The sequence below is a fragment of the Scyliorhinus canicula genome, chromosome 4 (assembly GCF_902713615.1).
Source record: "Scyliorhinus canicula chromosome 4, sScyCan1.1, whole genome shotgun sequence".
Classification (NCBI taxonomy): domain Eukaryota; kingdom Metazoa; phylum Chordata; class Chondrichthyes; order Carcharhiniformes; family Scyliorhinidae; genus Scyliorhinus; species Scyliorhinus canicula.
This window is the reverse complement of record NC_052149.1, coordinates 148,965,415-148,988,495: the sequence shown is the minus strand read 5'-3', so window position 1 is coordinate 148,988,495 and position 23,081 is coordinate 148,965,415. Positions and strand designations below refer to the sequence as shown.

At 46.3% G+C, this 23,081-nt stretch overlaps 1 protein-coding gene across 1 annotated transcript in view; it reads left to right on the top strand.

Moving 5' to 3' along the window:
• LOC119965073 (slit homolog 3 protein-like) overlaps window positions 1-23,081 on the top strand; it is a 758,703-nt gene that overhangs the window by 585,988 nt on the left and 149,634 nt on the right. Inside the window, exons 15-17 of the mRNA XM_038795337.1 lie at window positions 11,135-11,285; window positions 14,513-14,587; window positions 21,297-21,440. Of these exons, the coding sequence (XP_038651265.1) occupies window positions 11,135-11,285; window positions 14,513-14,587; window positions 21,297-21,440 (370 nt within the window). The remainder of the gene's footprint in view (window positions 1-11,134; window positions 11,286-14,512; window positions 14,588-21,296; window positions 21,441-23,081) is intronic.

The window sequence follows — 23,081 nt, the reverse complement described above, 5'->3', positions numbered from 1 at the left end:
GGGCCCAGACTGGAGAGGTGAAATCCACCCTCTCTAATTACTGGCTACTATCTGTTTGGTTAGTCAATTCGGCTAATACATAGAAACATACGCAGAAATTAGAGGCTGGAGTAGGCTCTTTAATCCTGCTCCAGCATTCATTACGATAATGCCTGATCATCTGATTCAATACTCTGATCCCGCCTTCTCCCGCATTCCTTGATCCCTTTAGCCCCAAGAGCTGTATCTTATTCCTTCTTGAAATCACACAACGTTTTGTCCTCAACTACTTTCTGTGGTAGTGACTTCCACAGATTCAGCGCTCTCTGGGTGAAGAAATTTCTCCTCACCTTAATCCTAAAAGGTTCACCCTTTATCCTCAATCTATAACCCCTAGTCCTGGACTCTCCCACCATCGGGATCATTCTTTCTGAAGCTACCCTGTATAAACCGGTTACAGTTTTATAGGTTTCTATGAGATCCCCTCTCGCTCGTCTAAACGCCAATGAATATAATCCTAACCTCCAACTTAGTCTCTCCTCATATGACAGTCCTGCCATCCCTGGAATCAGCCTGGTAAACCTTTGCTGACTCCCTCCATAGAAAGAACATCCTTCTTCAGATAAGGACACAAAAACTGCACACAATACACCAGGTGTGGCCTCACCAATGCCATATACAATTGCAGTAGAACATCCCTATTCCTATACTCAAATCCTCTCGCTTGCCTTCTCTACTGCCTGCTGTACTGTGCACTTACTTTCAGTGACTGATTCACAAGGACACCAAGATCCCACTGAGTATCCACGTGTCCCAATTGACACCCATTCAAATAATAATTTGCCTTTCTATTTTTGCTACTGAAGTGGATAATCTCACATTTATCCACATTATATGGCATCTGAGCAGTTGAAATTCTCCAGCACTGACACTCTTCATCTGAAGAGAGTAACAATGTGCAGAATTTATGTCATGGGAGACAGCAGAAAGGTTTGCTTTTGGATCAGATATTCACTTTGGCAGCGGCATGGGCCGGGCCGGGGGGGGGGGGGGGGGGGGGGGGGGGGTGGTACTGATTGAAGCTAAGTTCTTAATTGGCATAGTCATAGGTTTCCTGTCCAAGTCAGAGTGGTGAGACGAATCTTGACACTGAAGAGCCCTTCTGTACAGAAGTCTTTGACTACATCCTTACTCAGGCAGGGTGATCTGTAGGCTACCAGAATGCTTGAGTGGCACCCCAGCATGACCACCTCCAGGGGGTTGATTTGTCCTCCATCGTATCAGGAAACATTCTTTTAAAAAGAATCTTCATGAACCTTAATTGCTTGCCGACCTAATGGAGACGTTCCCGATCCCTCCCTCCCTTAAAATGGCCAGTGCGGATAACCATGTCCCGAGACTCTCGCACTCACCTGGCATTGGAAAGTTCAGGTCCTCCCCCTGCCAGCCCCACATCTGTTCCTAACTGTGAGGTGATCTGCAAAGCCTATTGACTCAAATTCAATATGTCTAGAACCTCTGACTAGCCGACATATGCCACTGGGTACATAGAACATAGAACAGTACAGCACAGAACAGGCCCTTCGGCCCTCAATGTTGTGCCGGGACTTGTCCGAAACCAAGATCAAGCTATCCCACTCCCTGTCTATTACTGCTGCCTGTACCATGGGCAGCAGGGTAGCTTAGTGGTTAGCACAGTTGCTTCACAGCTCCAGGGTCCCAGTTCGATTCCCAGCTTGGGTCACTGTCTGTGCGGAGTCTGCACGTTCTCCCCGTGTCTGCGTGGGTTTCATCCGGGTGCTCCGGTTTCCTCCCACAGTCCAAAGGTGTGCAGATTAGGTGGTTTAGCCATGCTAAATTGCCCTTTGTGTTCAAAAAGGTTGGATAGGGTTCCGGGGAGGATGGAGTTATGGGGAGGGTGGGGGTCTGGGCTTGGGTAGGGTGTTCTTTCCAAGGGCCGTGCAGACTTGATCGGCCAAATGGCCTCCTTCTGCACTATAATTCTATCTATGTTCCATGCATAGATTGAGGGAATAATATTCTCATGCTTTGCAAATCTGCAAATCTGGGTGTACAAAAATTAAGTTCTGTACTCCAGGACTGTGCCATAACTGCATCAGAGATAATCGTATAATGCTTGCCAATGATCTTGAATCTCTTCTTTGAGGAAGCGATGAGACAACAGTTTTTCCCAATTTATTCCATATGCCAATAACCTGCTGATTCTTTCCATGTTGACCTTGTTTGTCAGCCTTTGTTTTCTCGCTGGTCAATTTGGACTCAGTGAGTCGGAAAAATGAAGGCAGGTAAAGTTCAAAGTGGGGACTTGTGAGGTCATCCAGTTTGGAACTGAGAGAGATAAGTTGGAATAGTTTCTTAAAGAAGAAGAAGGACATATTGGCCTTGAAGCTCATATTAGGGCTTAAAGGATTAAAATCTGAGGGCAGGTTGTATCAAGCCACTTTGTTGGTCATGGGACATTCAGGGGGAGGGTGTGAGAGAGCAGAGATCAGGGGGATCAGAGGTTGGGAGGATCAGAGGTGGGGAGTAAAAGTTGCGGGTCGGAGGGTGGGATGTCGGCAAGGTTGAAGATCATGATGTTGGGGGTTGGGATGTCATGAAGTGCAGAGTGTGGGATGTCGGAGGTCGTGAGATCAGGGTTTTGGTGGTAGAGGATTGGGGGCATGGTATGGGGTGTGGGGGGGGGGTTTAGGGGAGTCGGGGATGGGGTGGTCGTGGGAGGTCAGTTTTGTTGGAGGTCAAGGAGGTGGGTGGTGGGGGGGTCAGATGTCAGAGGGTTGGGGTGTCAGAGGTCAGGGGTGGGGCGGGTAGGTGGAATGTGACGGGGCGGAGGTTTGTGTTGGGGTTCACAGGGGTCAGTCATCATTGGGGGTGGGGGTTAGGACATCAAAGGGATTTGAGGGATTGGGTTGCATGTGTGGAGATGGGTCATTGGTGTGGGGTCAAGTTGCAAGGGGGGGAGAAATGGGGAGGAGTCAGTTCAGGCCTGCTGGATGGGGTATCTGATCAGATCGAGAGTGAGAGTTTGGTGGAGGGTGTGGGTGGTTGGAGAATTGCGTGGCGGGGCTGGATAGTTGGGGGAGGGGGATCTTACCTGGCACTCGCAGATGTCCCCTGGGGCCTTGGGGAATCCGCTGGGGGCTTGGGGGAGTAGGGGAAATTCTGCTTACAGTAGTTACCCAGAAGTTGAAGAGGTTTTACTTCTTTCTTTTTCTGAGTAACTATTGGTGTAACTCTGGCGAAACCATCCACAGGTTGCGATTTAAATTGCATTTTAGGATGGTTCACAGTGCAGGTCAATTGTCCAGAGGAAGTTAGCACTTCTGGGAAATTGCCTTTGAAATGCTTACCTGTGAAGCTCCGAGAGGGATTGGCAATGCATCTGTGGGATAACCCCCTCTCCCACCAGATACGACACTGGGGAGCTTGGACGTTAGGGTTCGTTGTACTCATCATCTCTGGCAGTTGAGTTTTCTCTGTTAATTGGTTATGTCCTAAATTCAATGAGTTTAAGTCGTCTTATGCAAATCCTGGAACAACTCAGCAGGTCTGGCAGCATGTGTGGAAAGAGAAAGAGAGTTAACGCTTCATGTCCAATATGATTCTTCCTCAAAACGTTAACTCAAACGTTAAAAAATCAGAAGCAGGCAATAATTGCAAATAAATTGCCAACCTTATTGAACAAAATCTGATGTTAGAAAATGTTAAGTCATGTTGATTCAGTAGAGGAGGCACTCTTTAGATATTGAAATTAAGGATCCTAACTTTATATGTAATCCGTGCAAGTCCATAATTATACCACTGGATCATTAATGATAAAAGTAATTGAAAGATGAAAAATGATAATTAATATTGAATGTCTGAATGAAAGGGCCATAATAGTAGTAGACTCCACTCAGCTTTCAGGTATGTCAAAGTGGTAAAGGATTTCATCATCTTCTTGGATCCTGTCATGATTGAAGAGTCCACGCAGCTGCGGCTTACACATCAACCGGACTGGCAGTTCGTTGTTGGTGTTGGGGAGCATCTGCAGATGCACCGCCTCTGGCCTTCTTCTGGGCATGCTGGATGTTGTGAGTTTGGCATAGTGCAGGATTAGGTGGATTGGCCATGGTAAATTGCCCTTAGTGTCCAAAATTGCCCTTAGTGGGTGGGGTTGCTGGGTTATGGGGATAGGGTGGAGGTGTTGACCTTGGGTAGGGTGCTCTTTCCAAGAGTCGGTGCAGACTCGATGAACCGAATGGCCTCCTTCTGCACTGTAAATTCTATGATATCTATGACCCTTCAAATATATGCTGAAACAAACGTCAGAGTTCACCTCAATATGGGCCAGTTGGCTGCAGAGTTTCCCAAGAGAGGTAGTTTATAAATTCCCCAAGTTTGTAAGGCTTCTTTTTAGGGTGTCATTGTGTTATTTGTACTGGTTAGACTGACGCAGATCACCAGGCACGATGGCACAGTGGTTAGCACTGCTGCCTCACAGCACCAGGGGCCCAGGTTCAATTACAGCCTTGGGTCACTGTCTGTGTGGAGTTTGCACATTCTCCCCACGTCTGCATGGGTTTATATTGGATTGTATTGGATTTGTTTCTTGTCACGTGTACCAAGGTGCAGTGAAAAGTGTTTTTCTGCGAGCAGCTCAACAGATCATTAAGTACATGGGAAGAAAAGGGAATAAAAGAAAATACATAATAGGGCAACACAAGATATACAATGTAACTACATAAGCACTGGCATCGGATGAAGCATACAGGGTGTAGTGTTAATGAGGTCAGTCAATAAGAGGGTTATTTAGGAGTCTGGTGACAGTGGGGAAGAAGCTGTTTTTGAGTCTGTTCGTGCGTGTTCTCAGGCTTCTGTATCTCCTGCCCGATGGAAGAAGTTGGAAGAGTGAGTAAGCCGGGTGGGAGGGATCTTTGATTATGCTGCCCGCTTTCCCCAGGCAGCGGGAGGTGTAGATGGAGTCAATGGAGGCAGGTTCGTGTGATGGACTGGGCGATGTTCACGACTCTCTGAAGTTTCTTGCGCTCTTGGGCCGAGCAGTTGCCATACCAGGCTGTGATGCAGCCTAATAGGATGCTTTCTATGGTGCATCTGTAAAAGTTGGTAAGGGTTAATGTGGACAGGCCGAATTTCCTTAGTTTCCTGAGGAAGTATAGGCGCTGTTGTGCTTTCTTGGTGGTAGCGTCGACGTTGGTGGACCAGGACAGATTTTTGGTGATGTGCACCTCTAGGAATTTGAAACTGCTAAACATCTCCACCTCGGCCCCGTTGATGCTGACAGGGGTGTGTACAGTACTTTGCTTCCTGATGTCAATGACCAACTCTTTAGTTTTGCTGGCATTGAGGGAGAGAGTGTTGTCGCTACACCACTCCACTAGGTTCTCTATCTCCCTCCTGTATTCTGACTCGTCGTTATTCGAGATCCGGCCCACTATGGTTGTATTGTCAGCAAACTTGTAGATGGAGTTGGAACCAAGTTTTGCCACGCAGTCGTGTGTGTACAGGGAGTAGAGTGGGGGGCTAAGTACGCAGCCTTGCGGGGCCCCAGTATTTCCTCCCGGTTCTCCGGTTTCATCCTACAGTCCAAAGACGTGCAGGTTAGGTGGATTGGCCATATTAAAATTTCACCTTAGTGACCAACGATGTGCAGGTTTGGTGGGGTTATGTGGTTAGGGCGGGGGCGTAGGCCGAGGTAGGGTGCTCTTTCAGAGGGTCAGTATAGAATCGATGGGTCAATCAGCCTCCTTCTGCACTGTAGGAATTATGTGGTTCTGTGATGAAAGTAGTTAACGCAAGGCATTAGATGATGAAAATGTATGGGAACTAGCCCTGGTAGGAACATCATGAATTTGGGCAATTAATTGTTTCTGGAGAAACTATTCAATCTCTCTCTTTACAGAAAAACAGAATTCGTGACACAAGAAGCTTACTGTGTTTAATTTCAAAGGTGCTCCACAGGAGATTTACAAAAATACAATTTGACACCCAGCCACATGATGGAGATATTAGGTCAGAAGGCCGAAAGCCTGGTCAAAGAGGTTGGTGTGGAGGAGTGTTTGAAAGGAGGAAAGCAAGGTGGAGAGATTGATGGAGGGAATTTTAGATCTTCAAACCTAGGCAACTGAACTGGCCATCAACAGTGAGGAGATGAAAATCAGGCGAATGTGCAAGAGATTTGAATTAGGGGAGCGTAGAGATCGAAGAATATTGCAGGGTTGAAGGAGGTTGCAGGGATAGATGAGGCAAGGCCATGGAGAAATTTGAAAATTAGGAGAACTTTAAATTTTGAGGTGTCACCTGGGCCGGTACCTAGTGTAGTTCAGCCAGAATGGGGACTTGATGTGAGCTACGATGCAGTAGATGAGTTGTGGGTGAGTTCAGGTGCATGATGGGAGTCTGGCCAGGAGAGTATTGAGCCTAAATATAGCAAAATCGTGGATGAGGGTCTCAGCAGCAGATGAGCTGAGGCAGGGCTGAAGTCAGAGATGTTATTGCAGGAAAACTATGATGTTTCTGGCAGAGGTCAACGGCACGTCCACCCCACTGTGCAGAAGCACTTCATCGGTTAGTAAGGTAGGGTCCATAAGATGTAGAAGCAGAAGTAGGCCATATGGCCTATCGAGTCTGCTCTGCCAGTCGATGAGATTATGATTGATCTGATGTGATAATCCTCAACTCCACTTTCCCGCTTTATCCCCATAACCATTGGTTCTCTTACTGGTTAAAAATCTGCCTATCTCAGTCTTTAATATGCTTAATGACCCAGCCTCTACAGTAAATAATTCCACAGATTCACTACATACTGAGAGAAGAAATTCCTCTTCATCTCTGTTTTAAATGGGTGACCCCTTCTGAGATTATGCCCTTTTGTCCAAGGCTCTCCCACAAGGGAAACAATCTCTAAGCATCTTCACTGTCAAACCCCCTGAAAATCCTATATGTCTCAATATGGTCGCCTCCCATTCTTTTGAACTTCAATGAATACAGGCCCAACCTACTTAACCTCTTCTTGTCAGAAAATCCCTCCATACCCGGGACCAACCTTGTGAACCTTCTCTGGATTGCCTCCAATGCCAATATATCTTTCCTTAAAGAAGTGGACCAAAACTATTAACAGCTTGTCACGAGGGAGCAAACTGAAATTTGCTGAAGTGGGTATTCACTTTTGTCCCTCCATAACCATTGGCTCTTTCTCTGTCCTCTTGAATCCCACCCTGAACCTTTGGTGCTGCCAAGTCTAATCTTACACAGAGAGACATGGGGCGGGGTTCTCCCCTACCCGGCGGGGCGGAGGGTCCTGGCGCCGAAGAGTGGCGTGAACCACTCCGGCGTCGGGCTGCCCCACAGATGCAGAAATTCCTCCGCACGCTCAGGGGCTAGGCCAGCTCCGGAGTGGTTTTGCATTGCGCCGGCCGGCAGGGAAGGGGCTTGGCGCCACGCCAACCGGCGCCGATAGGCCTCCACTAGCCAGCGCGAGTTGGTGCATGCGCAGGGGCACCAGCGTGTGTTGGCGTCATCCCAGCACATGTGCAGGGGGGGTTCATCTCTACATCAGCCATCGCGGAGGACCACAGCGGCGCAGAACAATAGAATGCCCCCACAGCACAGGCCCACCTGCGGAATGGTGGGCCCCGATCGCATCCAGGCCATTGTGGGGGAACCCCCCGGGGCCAGATCCCCCGCCCCCCAAGGACCCCGGAGGCCGCCCACGCAGCCAGGTCCCGCCGTCAAATACCTGGTGTAATATACGCCGACGGGACTGGCCGAAAATGGGCAGTCACTCGCCCCATCGCAGGCCGGAGAATCGCTGGGAATCGCTGCCAGCGGCCGCCGACCGGCACGGCGCAATTCCCGCCCCCGCCAAATCCCCGGCGCCGGAGAATTCGACAGCCGGCATGGATGGGATTCACGCCGCCGCCCCCCGGCGATTCTCCGACCCGGCGGGGGTCAGAGAATCCTGCCCATGAAGGCTGCAGACAGATCTAGCAACACTTCTGCCACTTCAAGTAAGGGATACACAGCTGGCCTATTTTTGATTCAGTACTGCATTAAGTACATCCACTGCACTAATTTGCACAATTGATGGTCAATGCAAAGAAAAACAAAACAAACCCTTCATTAATATAAATACCACATAAGTAAGACCACTGATGTCACAGGAGCCAGACTGTTGAACCACATCAATGCTGATTTCTCTGTGAAGTAAAGTTGAATTTTAAAGAAGATACTCCGCCCTTGTGCATGTTATTGGATTAATATTTTAGCATTTAGAATGAAAACATGCACAGAAATAAATAAATGGGACAAGCCTGAAATTAATAATCTTGCAAAGCATTTATAGAGCTTGGAAAGCAGAATAGCAGGTGCTGTTGGACAGTTTAATGATAAAAATATATTTCCAGTAAATTAATACAAGGCGATCCGGCTGTTTTGTAAAATTTCTTTTGGATGATGGGCTTGGATGCTGGAATGGCCATATTTATTTACTTGTTTTACTCTTAAATGGGATGTTGGTGTCACTAGCAATGCCAACATTTGTGCCCATCCCGAACTACCTTTGAAAAAGTGGTGGTGAGCCGTCTTCTTGAACCACTGCAGTCCATGTGGTGTAGATACATTCAGAGTGCTGAAGGGGAATTGTGGAGATTTTGATACAGTGAAGGAATGGCATTTAGTTCAAGTGCGGATGGTGTGTGGTGGAGGAGAACTTGCAAGTGGTGGTGTCTCCCTGCATCTGCTCCCCTTGTCTCTCCAGCTGGTTGAGGCTGTGCGTTTGAACAAATCTACAGTTTTGTGGTGTTGTGATATTGTCACTGGACTAGTAATCCAGAGACTCGGTGTAGTCCTTCGTGAACCCTGGCAGCAAGGTGACATAGTGGTTAGCACTGCTGCCTCACACCGGCAGGGACACAGGTTTAATTCCAGCCTTGGGTGACTGTCTGTGTGGAGTTTGCAAGTTCTTCCCATGTCTGCTTGGGTTTCCTCCGGGTGCTACCATTTCCTCCCACAATCCAAAGATGTGTAGGTTAGGTGTACTGGCCATAATTAATGCACTGGGTCATGGGGATAGGATAGGGGAGTGGGCATAGGTAGTGTGCTCTTTCGGAGGGTCAATGCAGACACGATGGGCCAAATGACCTCCTTCTGCACTATCTAGATTCTGTTGATTCATGTCAAGATTGCATGTGACTTGGAATGGAAGTTGAAGGTAATTTTGTTGAATGAATTTAGAGTACCCAATTCTTTTATTCAAATTAAGGGGCAATTTAGCGTGACCAATTCACCTACCCTGCACATCTTTTTGGGTTGTGGGGGTGAGACCCATGCACACACAGGGAGAGTGTGCAAGCTCCACACGGACAAAGATCCAGAACAGTGTTCTTCAAACTTTTTTCCGGGGATCCATTTTTACCAACCGACCCAAACCTTCGGGACTCAACCCGGCCGACCTTCGCGACCCACGCCGACCGACCTGTGCGACCCACCATTTTCTCTTACCTTGTTTGCTGCTGACAAAAATGGAGGAAATGGTTTTGGGTCCCTTTGGCCCTCGTACACGGTCCTCCAATGGAACCTGTTGAATGAAGGTGAAGCCTTCCGGTGTCGGAAAGTATGGAGTCTCCATCTGTCCAAAGGTCTGAATTTTTTTCCTGTAAAATGTTATCAAATAAACCCCCCCCCCGAACTTGTAAAAAACAAATGAGTCAAATAAATGAAAAAAATGAATAAACGCTCCTCCCCCCCCCCCCCCGAACTTGTAAAAAAATAAAATGAATAAAATAAATGAAAAAAATAAAAATTAAATGAATAAAATAAATGAATAAAAACCACAACAGAACTTGTAAAACAAAAAGCTGTAACCGTTTAAAAAAACTAGCGGCTGCACTGCGCATGCGTGCTTGATTATCGGCGCGCATGCGCAATGCGGCAAAATTTTTATTTTTTAACATGTCCCCGGCCGCTTGCAGCCGGCGTTATGAAAAGCCGGCTGCTGCGTGGGGATTTGTGCGATCGGGAGCGTCGCGGACAACGGCTCCGCCACCCTCCCGACACCCGCCTGTGACCCACCCGCGGGTCGCGCCCCCGACTTTGAAGAACACTGATCTAGAGTCGGGTTTGAACCTGGTCCTCGGTGCCGTGAGGCAACAATGCTAACAAAGGTAACAGTAACAAAGGTAACAGTACCACCGTGCTGCCCTTAAGTTGAAGGTAATTGATGGTGTTTCCACAATATGCAGTCAATGAACCTAAATAGACCTGATTATTTTTTAGTGATAAGAGGTCATGTTTGTTGAAGTAAAATTGACAACTTCCTGCAATGCACCTTGTAGATAATGAATTGTGGAAAGTAGGTGCATTTTTAGTGGGCGATGTGCTTAGAAAACAAACTGCTGTGTGTTTGCCAGTGTCGAGTTTCTTGAGAATTGTGTGACATTCCATCTATATTGGCCATTGTGGGATTTGAACTCCCTAATGCAGGACCATAGCCACTGTATTATGATGGTCGAGGCCATATTCAGATCAGCATGATCTTATCGAATGGCTCGAAAGGCTGAATGCTCCTAAATCCTGTATTATCCCTAATCCAAGTTCAGTTCAATCGAGTAACACTTGGAAGTGGATCCAAACTGTGAGTAGGGAAGGGGGAGACTGATAAGTTAACTAAATCATGATCACATCGCTGGACATATCATCCGGGATTCCAATATCTGATCACTGCTTCTACAGTTGGATTGAGTAATAGTTTTCTAATTAGTCTCCCGTCCTATAAATAGTTTCCAGGAGGCGGTGAGGAATGCTGACGCCGTTTACTTCACTCCTTCAAGAAGCGGCATTTGGAATGGAGTGACAGCGCAGATGAGATGGGACTACTTATAGAGTATACTGGATGAACCGTAGGCTTTTATCTGTCCATCAATTTCCGTATGCAAATTGCAGTTCAGTATCTGGCATGTCAATCAAGGCCCATACCATACTGGTACTCTGGCACGCGCCATGCCATGGCAGCTCGTGCTGATGCTCTTTAAACATCTGCCTTGTGTGTAAGCACAGTTGAAGGTCACATCAAATCAAATTATATAGGGCGCTGTCAATGATTCACCTAATTGTTTGTGATCGGTATTGTCCGCAGGATCAGAGGACTACAGGACCAAGCTAAGCGGTGACTGCTTCATGGACCTGGTCTGCCCGGAGAAATGTCGCTGTGAGGGCACAGTTGTGGACTGCTCCAACCAGAAACTCACCAGAATACCCAGCCATGTTCCAGAATACACCACTGAACTGTAAGTCTGACTGTGAGGCTCGCTGCCTCGCTGTTAGTACAGAGGCAAATCTTTCACCCTCCTAACCAAGCAATAGCTGGAAACATCACATAACATAACATGCCACCTTGGCTTTTTGAAAGTGGAAAGGAACTAAAATGGTTGAAACACTGGAAGGTTAAGGGCCAGAATTGAATGACTAGAATATCGCCTCACATCAGATATATTATGGGCTAACACTTTTATTAAGGGCATGCTTCTCCTGTTGCAAATATATTGCTTTTTGCGTGGTGTTCAGCCATGCAGACCAAGCTGAAGATCTCAGTTAGTCTGTCCCAGCTAGAACGGTAGTGTTGGCCTGGGCAGGGGGAAAGATGGCTTAATTGTCTCTGCCTCGTCCCACCATGCAATGTGAAGTACACCGATCTGACACCATTAGTCAGGACACTCGCCTCTGGAGCCTTATACAGGAATCTAACCCAATCTATAAACCCCTGTCCAAACCCGAACAGCTCCAACACATCAACCAAATACACCCACTCCACCCAGTCAAACGCCTTCTCCGCATCCATAGACACCACCACTTACACCTATTTCCCCACCCCCCCACCCCACCCTCCCTGCAAGTATCATGATCACATCCAATAATCTTGTACATTTGCTGACAGCTGTCTGTCCTTTACAAACCCAGTCTTGTCCTCCTCAATCACCCCGGCACGCAGCCCTATATCCATGTAGCGAGGGCTTTCGCTAAAAGATTTTGTGATGCAAATGATATTGCATCAGCGTTCAGTACGAAATCGCCAATATGACCCACACTGCTCGGGGTCTTTGTCCTTCTTTAGGATGAAAAAGATGGATGCCTGCGACAACGTGGGGGGAGCTCACCCTTCTTCAATGCCTCGTTATACAACTCCACAAGGGACCCAGCAGCAACCCAAGGCACTTATAGAATTCGGCTGGTAATCCACTTGGAGCCTCTATCGCTCCTTAAGCAGCGCCTCCTCAGGCATCACAAAATATTTGCGATGTACCGCTGACATGGCCTTCATCAGCTTTAACCTCTCTGCCCTCTCCACCCTCTCCTTGTGCGCACTGTTCGAGATCAATTCTCCTCTAATCACAGCCTTCAGTGCCTCCCACACCATACTGGCGGAGACCTCACCCATGCTGTTATGGCCCATATAATTCCGAATAGCCCCCTCTATCCTCCCAAACCTCTTTATCAGTCAGTAGCCCCACATCCATCCTCCACTGGGGCCTCTGGGGCGATGCTCTCTCCACGCACAGATGCACGCAGTGTGGCACGTGGTCTGACATCACGATCGCCGAATATTCTGACCCGACCCCTCTTGTCAACAGTGCCTTGTCCATGACAAAACAGTTGATCCAGGAACACCCCTTATGTACATGCAAGAAAAATGAGAATTCTCTCGCCGTTAGTGAACCGCCACCCACTTGCACCATAAACCTCAGCAGCTCCTTAGCCATCGCTGACAGCGTCCTGGGTCTGGGGCATAACCGGTCTAGTTTAGGGTCCAGCACCATATTGAAATCCCCACCCCAAGGATCAGCCTGTGCATGTCCAAGTACAGCATCTTCATCAGAACCCGCCTCATGAACTCCACATCATCCAAGTTTGGGGCATAAATGTTGCCCAACACCACCGGGGTACCTTCCAGCCTCCAGCTCACCATCACAAATCTACCACCCCCGTGTCAGCAGCAAAGGCTGATCTTACTAATCCGCACAGCCACCCATCTCGTTTTCGTGTCTCGCCCCGAATGGAAGCCCTGGCCCATCCAACCTTACCTCAGCCTTATCTGATCCATCACTTTCAAATGGGTCTCTTGCAGGAATACTATGTCCTCCTTTAGACTCCTTAAATGCACGAACACGTGTGACCTCTTACAGATCATTTAGTCCCTGAATGCTCCATGTCACCAACTGGGTTGGGGGCACCCACGCCCCTCCCCACCTCAAATCAGCCATACTTCTGTCTTAGCCAGCTTGCCCAGGTCATCGTTTTGTGCCCTATGGGGCCCCAACATGGTATCCACTGCCATTGATTCTCACGTATATGCACCACATCAACAACCTCCACGTCAGCCCATCCACTCCCTCCCACCCCTCCCATCTAAACCAAAGAAAGAGAAGAACTAAAACTCAATCCCCCTCTGTCCATCGCCATTTTGTCCCCACATCAGTTCTGTTTACTAGCCTCCCCTCTGGTATGGTGGCCCCTCCACCCAAGGCCCTCATCTTTCATGACTTTGTTTCTTGATTACTCTCCAGTGACGCCATCTTGGATGATCCATGCTCGGGGATCAGACCACGTGATACCTTTCATGGTGACATATCCTGCCAATATTAGTTATCCACGGTTCACGGCAAAAAGAATGACCGTGTGCGTGATCTAATGTTACCATCCCATGCTTGCGCAAAGTCCGGCGTGAAGACGTCAAGTCACAAACCTGACGTCAACACGCTTGTTTCCCATTATACGATAGGCAGGCAGGGCCTGAATATGGCAGACCACTCATCATTTCAAAATAAAGAAATGATCTGCAATTGAACTCGTTAACAAGCCAATTGACCAAAATATCACACTGCCAATGCCATTAAGCTATCGACAAGGGCAGGCAGGCAAGAGTCTGAGGTGAAAATGCAGGATTGATGGGGGAGGGGCAGATTTACATCCCTTATGGTGGCCTCTGTGCATCGCCCCCGAAGGTGATACCCCACCATTGTGCTCCTGGTCTGGTCTCCAAATCCCGACGCCCCTTGCATTCCCCCCCCAACACTCCTGCCACCTCACTGTCTTCAATAGGGTGTCCAAGCCCTCACTAGCTTAAAATCTCAGACTTCGCTGAGTCCAGGATCCATTGTTGACTTCTTCATGGGACTGTTTGCAGTCTCAGCAGTTCTGGGGCCTGGCACTGCTGGGACTGCTGTAGCTGCCAGCCAACTAAATATTTTGGCAGCTCTCAAGAGCAGGACTTCCTTAGGCTGAGGAATGGAATTCCACACTCAGCTTGCTTAGATTGCCAGCAAGGTTTTATCAACTTTTTCAAAGTCACCCACATAACCCCCTGTAAGTCCAGCCTCCTGGGGTTATTTATTTTACCCTTTCTACATTAATGCTTGAATTGCAATTCCATTTATAAATTCTCCCTATTGAAGGTTTCTCCACAATTCTGGTAAATCAAAGCACTAACCCCTTTAATTGTCTCTCTTTTGTGATTCAGGCGGTTGAATGACAATGAAGTAACCATCCTGGAAGCAACCGGTATCTTCAAGAAGCTAACAAACCTGCGGAAAATGTGAGTTTGTCAAGCATACCCCTCTGACATCTGTCTTACATTCTCCACAGCAAAGTACTAGAGTAGAGTACTGAGGCAGTGTTTTAAATGTTATTGGAGGGTAGATGAGGATCCCCCTGCTGAATAATGTATGGCAGTCATTTGTTAACAGACTTCTCAATGTGGCTTGAGTAGCACTGGAAGAATAAAGTTTGGTCTTTCCCTGGTTACTGTGTGTCCTAACAATTTGTATGAACCACTTGAGTAAAATAATGCAGAAAGTATCAATTGTCATGCCCTGTGAAGATATTTCATATTCATAACTTTACACATGGGCTGATCTCGTATGGAAACCTCTGGAACTATCTTTTGTTTGTGACTGCCAAGGAGTAGGTGACCGTTGCTTATTTAATACAAACCATAAAGCTTCCTGAGAGTTCCAAATTGAATAGCCATGGAATGGGGTCTACACATCTGGACATGCCAGATGAATGTTATCTGTGGAATTCATCTGTGGAAGTTTACTCAAAACATAGAATCAATGGACTCCTAAACTCTCTGTCTCCAGGAAAGGAAAGCTGACGAGACGGATTATTCACCAGATAATTGTGAAAGGCCACCATCTATCTCCTATTGTATATCAATGGCCTCTTAGCTTTAAGACATTCTGGTTGGACAATGACAATTGATCATGTGATTAAAACTGGCGTCTGATACGGAGATCCCTTTATTATCCCAAGGCCCAGAAGAGACCTATGCAGATTGCAAAAGAACACCAACAAAACAACAGCTGCAGAAAAAGACTTTGTCATCTTTGTCTTTTAAGAACTATTGGTCATCAGCCAGTCTAAGAACCAGACTCTGAAGTAGCTGCAAGTTATCAAGCAGCCAAAATACTTCTTAACCTGTTCTAATGTCTTTTTTTTTTAAATCCAATTAAGGGGCAATTTAGCTTGGCCAATCCACCCACCCTGCACATCTTTGGATTGTGAGGTTGACAGTGACCCGGGGCTGGAATCGAATCCGGGTCCTTGGCACCATGAGGCAACAATGCTAACCACTCTGCCACCATGCTGCCCTAACCTGTTCTAATTTCAGTGTTCACCTGAGAACCAACCTTGTGGATATTTGACTGCAGGAAACCTCACAACACGCTGTGAACCATTTGCTTTACAAAACACTCACTCAAACTTTAAACGTTGAATCCATTCTTAAAACCTTAGAGTTGCCATGCGGGAGAACGGAAATCAGAAATCAGAGGCTGAATTAACTGTGGTCTGTGACTGCGCACTATCTTTATCTTCATCAAATCTTTGTGTGCATGCGTGTGTGCGTGAGCCTGAGTATGTGACATTGTGTCAATTCAGGATAGGTGTGTGCGAATAAATAACTTATTTTAATTTAAACTAGTGAAAGCTTGTTCTAACATATTTAATTGGAGTACACACTCTAAGGGTAAGAAAGAACACACTTCTTTCCATAAAAAAACATTTGACTATGGGTAGTAAGAGCACATACATTCTGTCTGCGACACATTCCATATTATGATCTGGAATTTCTGATTTGCCCCTTTGTTTATTCCCATTTCCCAATCTCTTGTTTGTGGCCATGCACGTGATCTGGTCACCTAGAACTCACCTGGTGGTATGTTTTGATCTTGAAAGTGTCTCACATTGTGCCACCTCGATTGTAAAAGTCAGCATATTTTGAGCATTGTAAAGTTCTGTGTATGTGAAAGCTTTCTGAAGGAAAGGGTGTTCATAATATGTAGATGGATGGGAATATTCCTCAATGACTTATCCTATTTCCCAAAACTTTCGATATTCTCAATGACACTGTTGTGGTCTCAGCTTTTTTTATACTGTCTGGTAATAGTTCCCATGGGGGCCATATTCCTCGGCGATCTGGAAGCTCTGATACTCCATCTGTTCAGAGATGTGTACCTGAGAGGCTCACAATTATCTGATTGTTTTAATTTGCTCACTGCTCCTCTTCAAAGGCTTTGATATGACCATACGGAGCTGTAGTTTTCTGAAGAAAGCAATTATAGGAATTCATTTCCATGGGGGCTTTTCCCTGCGCATCTACCTTACCTTTGGCAGAACCATAAAGGCACCAACTAAAATATTCCCATAATCACATTAAAATTTTCCTCTGAAATCCCACAACCCCACATCATTTATTTACAAAGAGATAGTGACAAAGCATAACTACTGTCACATGTTATTAACATATAAATAAAATGTGGGATTATCGTTAACAGCTCAAGTACCCTTTGTAAGACTGGCTTTCAACTGAATTCAACTATTCATTTAATAAATATAAAGCAATGTTTCCTTACAATAGAGGAAGGTCAACCCCTATTTGTACGCAGACCAGCCTTGATTCTTAGATCAAACCACATTTGAAAGATCCCATGTTGTTTTAAACTCCCCCTTTTTGTTCCTTTATGTATCAAAACTTTGTTTGATATAGAGATTCCCAAACAAACTCAAACTCAATATATGTATGCATATATTTGGCTATATTAAACAGATATTACAAATGCAGTGACTACTTGGCCATCTGGATTTGAACATTTTGCAAATCAGGTTCAATATGCAAATTTTCACAACGAAAGAGCCAATGTGATTAGTTCAAAAGAAGAATGAAGATTAAATCAATGTACCAATTTCCTTTAAAGGCGCAACGATCTTTATGAAAAGAACCCAAGTAGTTCATTCTTTGCTACATCCAGAGTGACTGAGGATGTCATATGCTGAGCATCTGCAGAATGACATAAATAGTAATTTCACCTTTGGCTGTCCCATGACACAAGGATGTTGTCTACTCGAGGTCGCCCGTTTCTGCCATTGGCCTTCATGCGACTGAACAGGCTGATTCTCGACACAACCTTAGGAACTCCACCAGTTCACTCACCCACACCCACGGCTTTGGTGGCTCCAACTCCCTCTATTCCAGCAAAATCCGTCTCTGGGCTACCAGGGAGGCAAAGGCCAGAATATCGTCCTCTCTCACCCCCTGGACCCCTGGGTCTTCCACACACCAAATATCGCCACTTCTGGACTCGGGGTCACCTTTACCCTCAGCACCTCGGACATTACATCCACAAACTCCTGCCAGAACCCCTATAATTTCGGACATGCACAAAACATGTGAACATGTGTCGTGGGCTTACCCGCGCACTGGCTACACCTGTCCTAAACCCCCTCAAAGAATCTGCTCATCCTGGCCACTGTCATATGCTCCCTGTGAACTACCTTAAACTGGGTAACTCTGAGACTCGCACATGACGAGGATGCATTCACCCTTCTCAGAGCCTCCTCCCACAACCCAGCCTTCATTCCACCCCCTCCCTATTTCTCCTCCCATTTGCACTTGACTTCCCCTATCTGGGCTCCCTCCCAATCCATTAGCTTCTTGCAGATCTCAGACACCATACCCTCCCCCACTCCTTCCCTCAGTAACACCTTATCCTGTAGTCCCGAGGGCAGCAAATCGGGAAAGGAAGCACCTGCTTCCACACAAAATCCTGGACCTCTTAGTACCTGAACCCATTGCTACTGGGCAGCTCATATTCCTCCTCCAAGTCCTCTAAGTTCACAAAGCTGCCTCCCACAAACAGGTCCCCAAAACCGTTCAATCCCTGCCTGTCGCCAGCCCCAAAACCTCGCATCCAACCTTCCTGGTGCAAATCTGTGGTGTCACAAATCGTGTCTACACCGAGGCACCGATCTCAGTAAATTTCAACCTGGTTCTTTCACTGTTGGAGAAGGAGGATAAGAAATAAGATAACAATGCACAACAGGATATCAGGAGCACTTGGAATAGCTTTGGATTTATTTTCCCTCGGAGGCATTGACATCTCCAACACATACAAGAATGCATCAATCATGCAGCATGCTGGATATCATTGAGTACTTAACCCCAAAGTGGATATAACTGGGAAAACAGAATTGAATAGCCTGCATTGTTGCCACCTATTAATCAGCAGGGTTTCATAATGCAACACCCTTTTGCTTTAAAATAGTTCCCAGGATTCTGAGGAAAAAAATGAATTGATTTAACAACAATTTAATAACAGCAAGAAAATAAATTGGAGATAATTCATCTTCAACCACCACCCTCTCAGTGAGTGGTAACAGAATGGCATAGGATGTTTGGTGCACAGGAGAAAGTCAGAAATTAAACAGCTCAGCATATTGATCCTTGGGGTATACTGAGGGCAGAACCAAAATAATGAGTTGCTTCATTTATATACTTTGTAATTTACGTATTTCTTTCTTCACATCTGACCAAGGCCCCCCCACCCACCCCCTTCTTCTAATACCAGCCTTAATCTGAATTCTAGGGCAGCAATTTCATGGGTTTCCTTCTCATGTACCCCAGGAGATGTGAATCTCTGGGAATAAAGTAGGTGGCCCACTTTCATCCATTTTATGCACATGTTAATGGGCCATGGAAACAACAATATGATCGACTTTCTTCCGAAAGTCTTTTCATATTTTGTAATATCATGACTTCTGTAGCAATTCTGCAGCTGTCACTTTGTCATTTTGAGCTTTAACTGTTCAATCTGTTTCTTATCCTGCCTTGCATCAACTACCCTGGCACAACTTGGTTCTGAGCTCATTTGTCCTTGTTCTCCTGGCTCAGCCTCAATATTACCTCAGCTTCTCCATGTTGTGTTTGCAGTTTATCCCACCTACTCCCCACAGTCCCTGCTCGATTTCCTCTTCATCTTTGTCTTTTCTGCATCACTGCCGATAGAGTCCCTTTGGTGCAATTGGACATTCAGTGATAACCGATGAAATAGCAACAGAATTAGCCCTCGAGTTGATGTTGGTGGAAAATGAAGAGAAGTTCACAGTAGCGATCCGGTTCTTAATCACTCAGTTAGTTGCCTGTTTATTTTTTTCCGGATGCAATTTGTAAAATTTGTTTGCTGGAGAGAGGGAAGGAGGAGGTTCTGCTCTCTGACTAACTTCATGACCTGCACCTGGAAAAATGAAACAGGCAATCAAAAAGCAGCCATCAAGGGAGCCTGTTGGCTTGTTTTTGAGGGCAGGAGAAACATATGTTAAAGTCCAACCCAAATCGGAGCCAAGATTCAAATTTGCCTGTTAATTTGCAGCACTATAATTTTCGATGAGCAGGTTTTTGGCACTGGTCTCAGTACCAGAGCCTCGCCACTTACACAGTCCACACTTGGCAGGGGCAACTACCTATATCGGGTAAGCTAACTATTTGCCTGTATCATCGTAGTCGAATACAAAGGGTCCTCTTATAACATGCCATGGGTAAGGTAATTTGGCACTCACTTTGTCATGGAATCCTTTTTAATAGATTTTTTTCCAGCTTCAGTATCTCCAGGTTCTTGTCTCTTATCCATTTCCCATGGTCAAATAGCTTGAAGACTGGGCACTGCCTATTAGAAATGTCCCAGTATGAGTTAGGAAAAGTTTGGGAGCTATTTGGGAAGAGCCCACTCCCTGTTGTTCTGCATTATATCTCAATCATCATTGAAGTCTTCATAATAACACTGTGTACCATTCCTCATAACAACAGCACGTTTTCTCAATGGAGGGGGACAGAGAGACGTCGCTGAGCTCTTCAACCTTGTTTTGTAGATTATAAATGGATTTTCCTATTACTGAGATTCAATTTGGAAAGCCTATTGGTTCCTGGCTGTATAATAACAGCCATCTCATCTCAAAACCTACTCTCTAATCAAATTTTAACTCATTTGATCTGTTGATTCATTCCCTAATGCAATAATAGCTAAACATTATGATTACACCAGCTGAATTGTGGACAGTACCTGCCTCTCTTAGTAATCCCCTTGTTACTCACAACTAGTATTTGTACCTTTTGCAATTACCTCCCCGGTGACAAATTTGTGTGTGTGTACATCTATGTGTACTTCCACATGTCTCCATCGTCAGTCTGTCTGCCCAGATATCTGTGTAATCATGTGTATTTATGTGAGTGTATATATTTTTGTGTTGTATGTACACATGCATATATGTGAGTCATAACAGACTAAGAAATGGAGCCCTTAGTTTACATTAAGCACTTTCAACTCCAACATAGCAAGGGTTAAACGGAGTTAAAGTCTTCCTTTATCTTGCCCCAGTAACATGTTTGAAGAGCATTCCCTACAATGTGACATTTCTATTTCCTAAACCATCTATCTTTGTACATATTCCGAGGTATACTGCCCAATTAGGGCTGAGTTATGGGTAGGTTAGTGCTATGAACTCACTTCCCCCGGGAACCGCATTAAGAGACTGCCCAAACTCATTCCAGCATGGACCCCTCATGGTCATCTGACAGAGAAGGTTTAATTTCATCTGCAGAAATTGGATTGGAAACCAGACTACTTAATAGAGCAGTGCACACAGGCACTGTTAAAATACAGTGCCACCCACCATGTTAATAAACTAGATTAAATTATAATTAAACAGAGAACTTGATTAACAATGTATTCGAGCAATATGGAGAATGAGGAAATGGGATTTTGGATTTGTCCATTTTTCATCAACTGTTTATCGCTGTTTCCACAGGGCATTTTAATTTTCCAATTTTGTGCAAGGGTAATCATAAAAACTGTTTATGTTGGACGACTACATCAAAAATGCTTTTCAGAAGAGAAATTGAAGATAAATTACGTATTGTTTCTCATCAACATTTTTTGTTCAACGAATATTTTTCGCCATCACTCATTTAGAAATTTGAGCAACAACAAGATCCGAGATATCCGGGAGGGAGTATTCGATGGGGCATCTGGAGTCTTGGAATTGCTGCTGACTGGAAATGAGCTGGAAATGGTCCACAGCCGAATGTTTGCTGGTCTCTCCGGGCTCAAGACATTGTAAGTACAGAGCACAGATAATCTGCGGTATCTAGATGGAGCTTGCTGTCAGGACATCTGTCAAAGAAATCCATTTTATTTACCGAGAACAGCAAGTTAGACTGATTTCTGAATTTAAGCTGTTCCTCAAATTACTTGCTTTTGATTTTTGGTATGTACTCATTTAGTTTATACCAGTGGGTCGCAAGTAATGGAAATTGCCCACATGTGAGGATATAGTTTCCACTTAGGGCAGAATATTGCACCCAAAATAAGCTCAAAATTGTGCCAGTGAAGTCACAGTCCAAGACAGTGCTAAAACTCATTTGCATATACAAACACGAAGGGCGCGATTGAACGGCCTCGTCTCACCTGACTTGGTGACGCGACAAGCCCATTAAATTTCATGAGAGGCCTCTCGTGAGATTTACAATGCTCGGAACGCCTCGTGAGATCGAACAAGATCTGGTAAGACCTCGCTATCTGGCAAATCATATGTGCAGTCACTTAAATATGTCGCGCCCAATGCTCCCGAGACCTGAGAACGAACCCCTGGTTTAGTGCTCGTCCACACAAGCGTAGACCAGATAAATGGCACCTGAGGAGTCTCACAGGTCATCTGAGGCTCCCAGGTGGTTGGGCTCTCGGCAAGGTAGTGCCCTGGCACTCCACGTGCCACCCGGCCGTCTTGGCATACCACCCAGGCACTGCCAGGATGCCCAGGTGGCACTGTCTAGCTGGCAGGGGCACTTTCAGAGAGCTAGGCTGACAGTGTCAAAGTTCCAGGTTGCCAGGTTTCCCGTGCCAGCGACTGGGGCCAGGGGTGCCCTGCCCTTATGATGTGGAGTCGGGTGGGGCTTGCCCCATCAGGTAAGCTGGGCGTTGGGGAATCCAAAGAGCGCTGTGGGGTGTCTGAGGGTGTTCTAGAGATCGGGTGGCATTTAAAAATGGCGCCCCAATCTCTCCCTGCACTGATGGAAGTGAGGTAAGTGCGACTTTGGCTGGGCATTCCTCGCCGACGCCAAGAATGCCGTTTGATAGCAGGGTCATTCTTGGCACTGTATGCCCTGAGAAACACCCAACTAAACGTGCCTGTTTTTCCCGTTCAATAGCACACAAAGGGTGCAATCTTCCCAAAAGGAAATATAGTCCCCTCACGAATACCTTTTTGCCCCGTGTTTCCCGGCACTCGCAGTGCTGAGTAACACATGGATATTCAACGTGACTCATGTTGAAATAGGGTCCTGAATGGGAAGTGCGGTCAAGGCCGGGTTTTTACAATGGGGAGCTCCGCTCACCGGAACTGCCTGTTGTAGTGAAAGGTCTGGCGTCTTGATCTCCGAGGCCCCCAAAAGAATCCCTGACCATCCCCCAGCACAAACACAATATGGAAGGTCCCAACCCGAACGCAATATGAGAGGTCCCCTGGCCTGATCACGCGCATTCAAAAAATGCCAGCTTGGCAGTGCCAACCTGCCAGTGCCCCTGCCACTGCCACCTGGGCAGTACCAGACTGGCACTGACAGGATGCCAGACAGGCACTGCCAGGGTACCCTGGTGGCACCAGTAGTTCCAGGACCCACTATGCCCAAAGGGCATTCAGCTGGGAACTTGCAAGATTGAAGGCCCTCACTAGACCCGTTCCAACTTGTCCCCATTTGT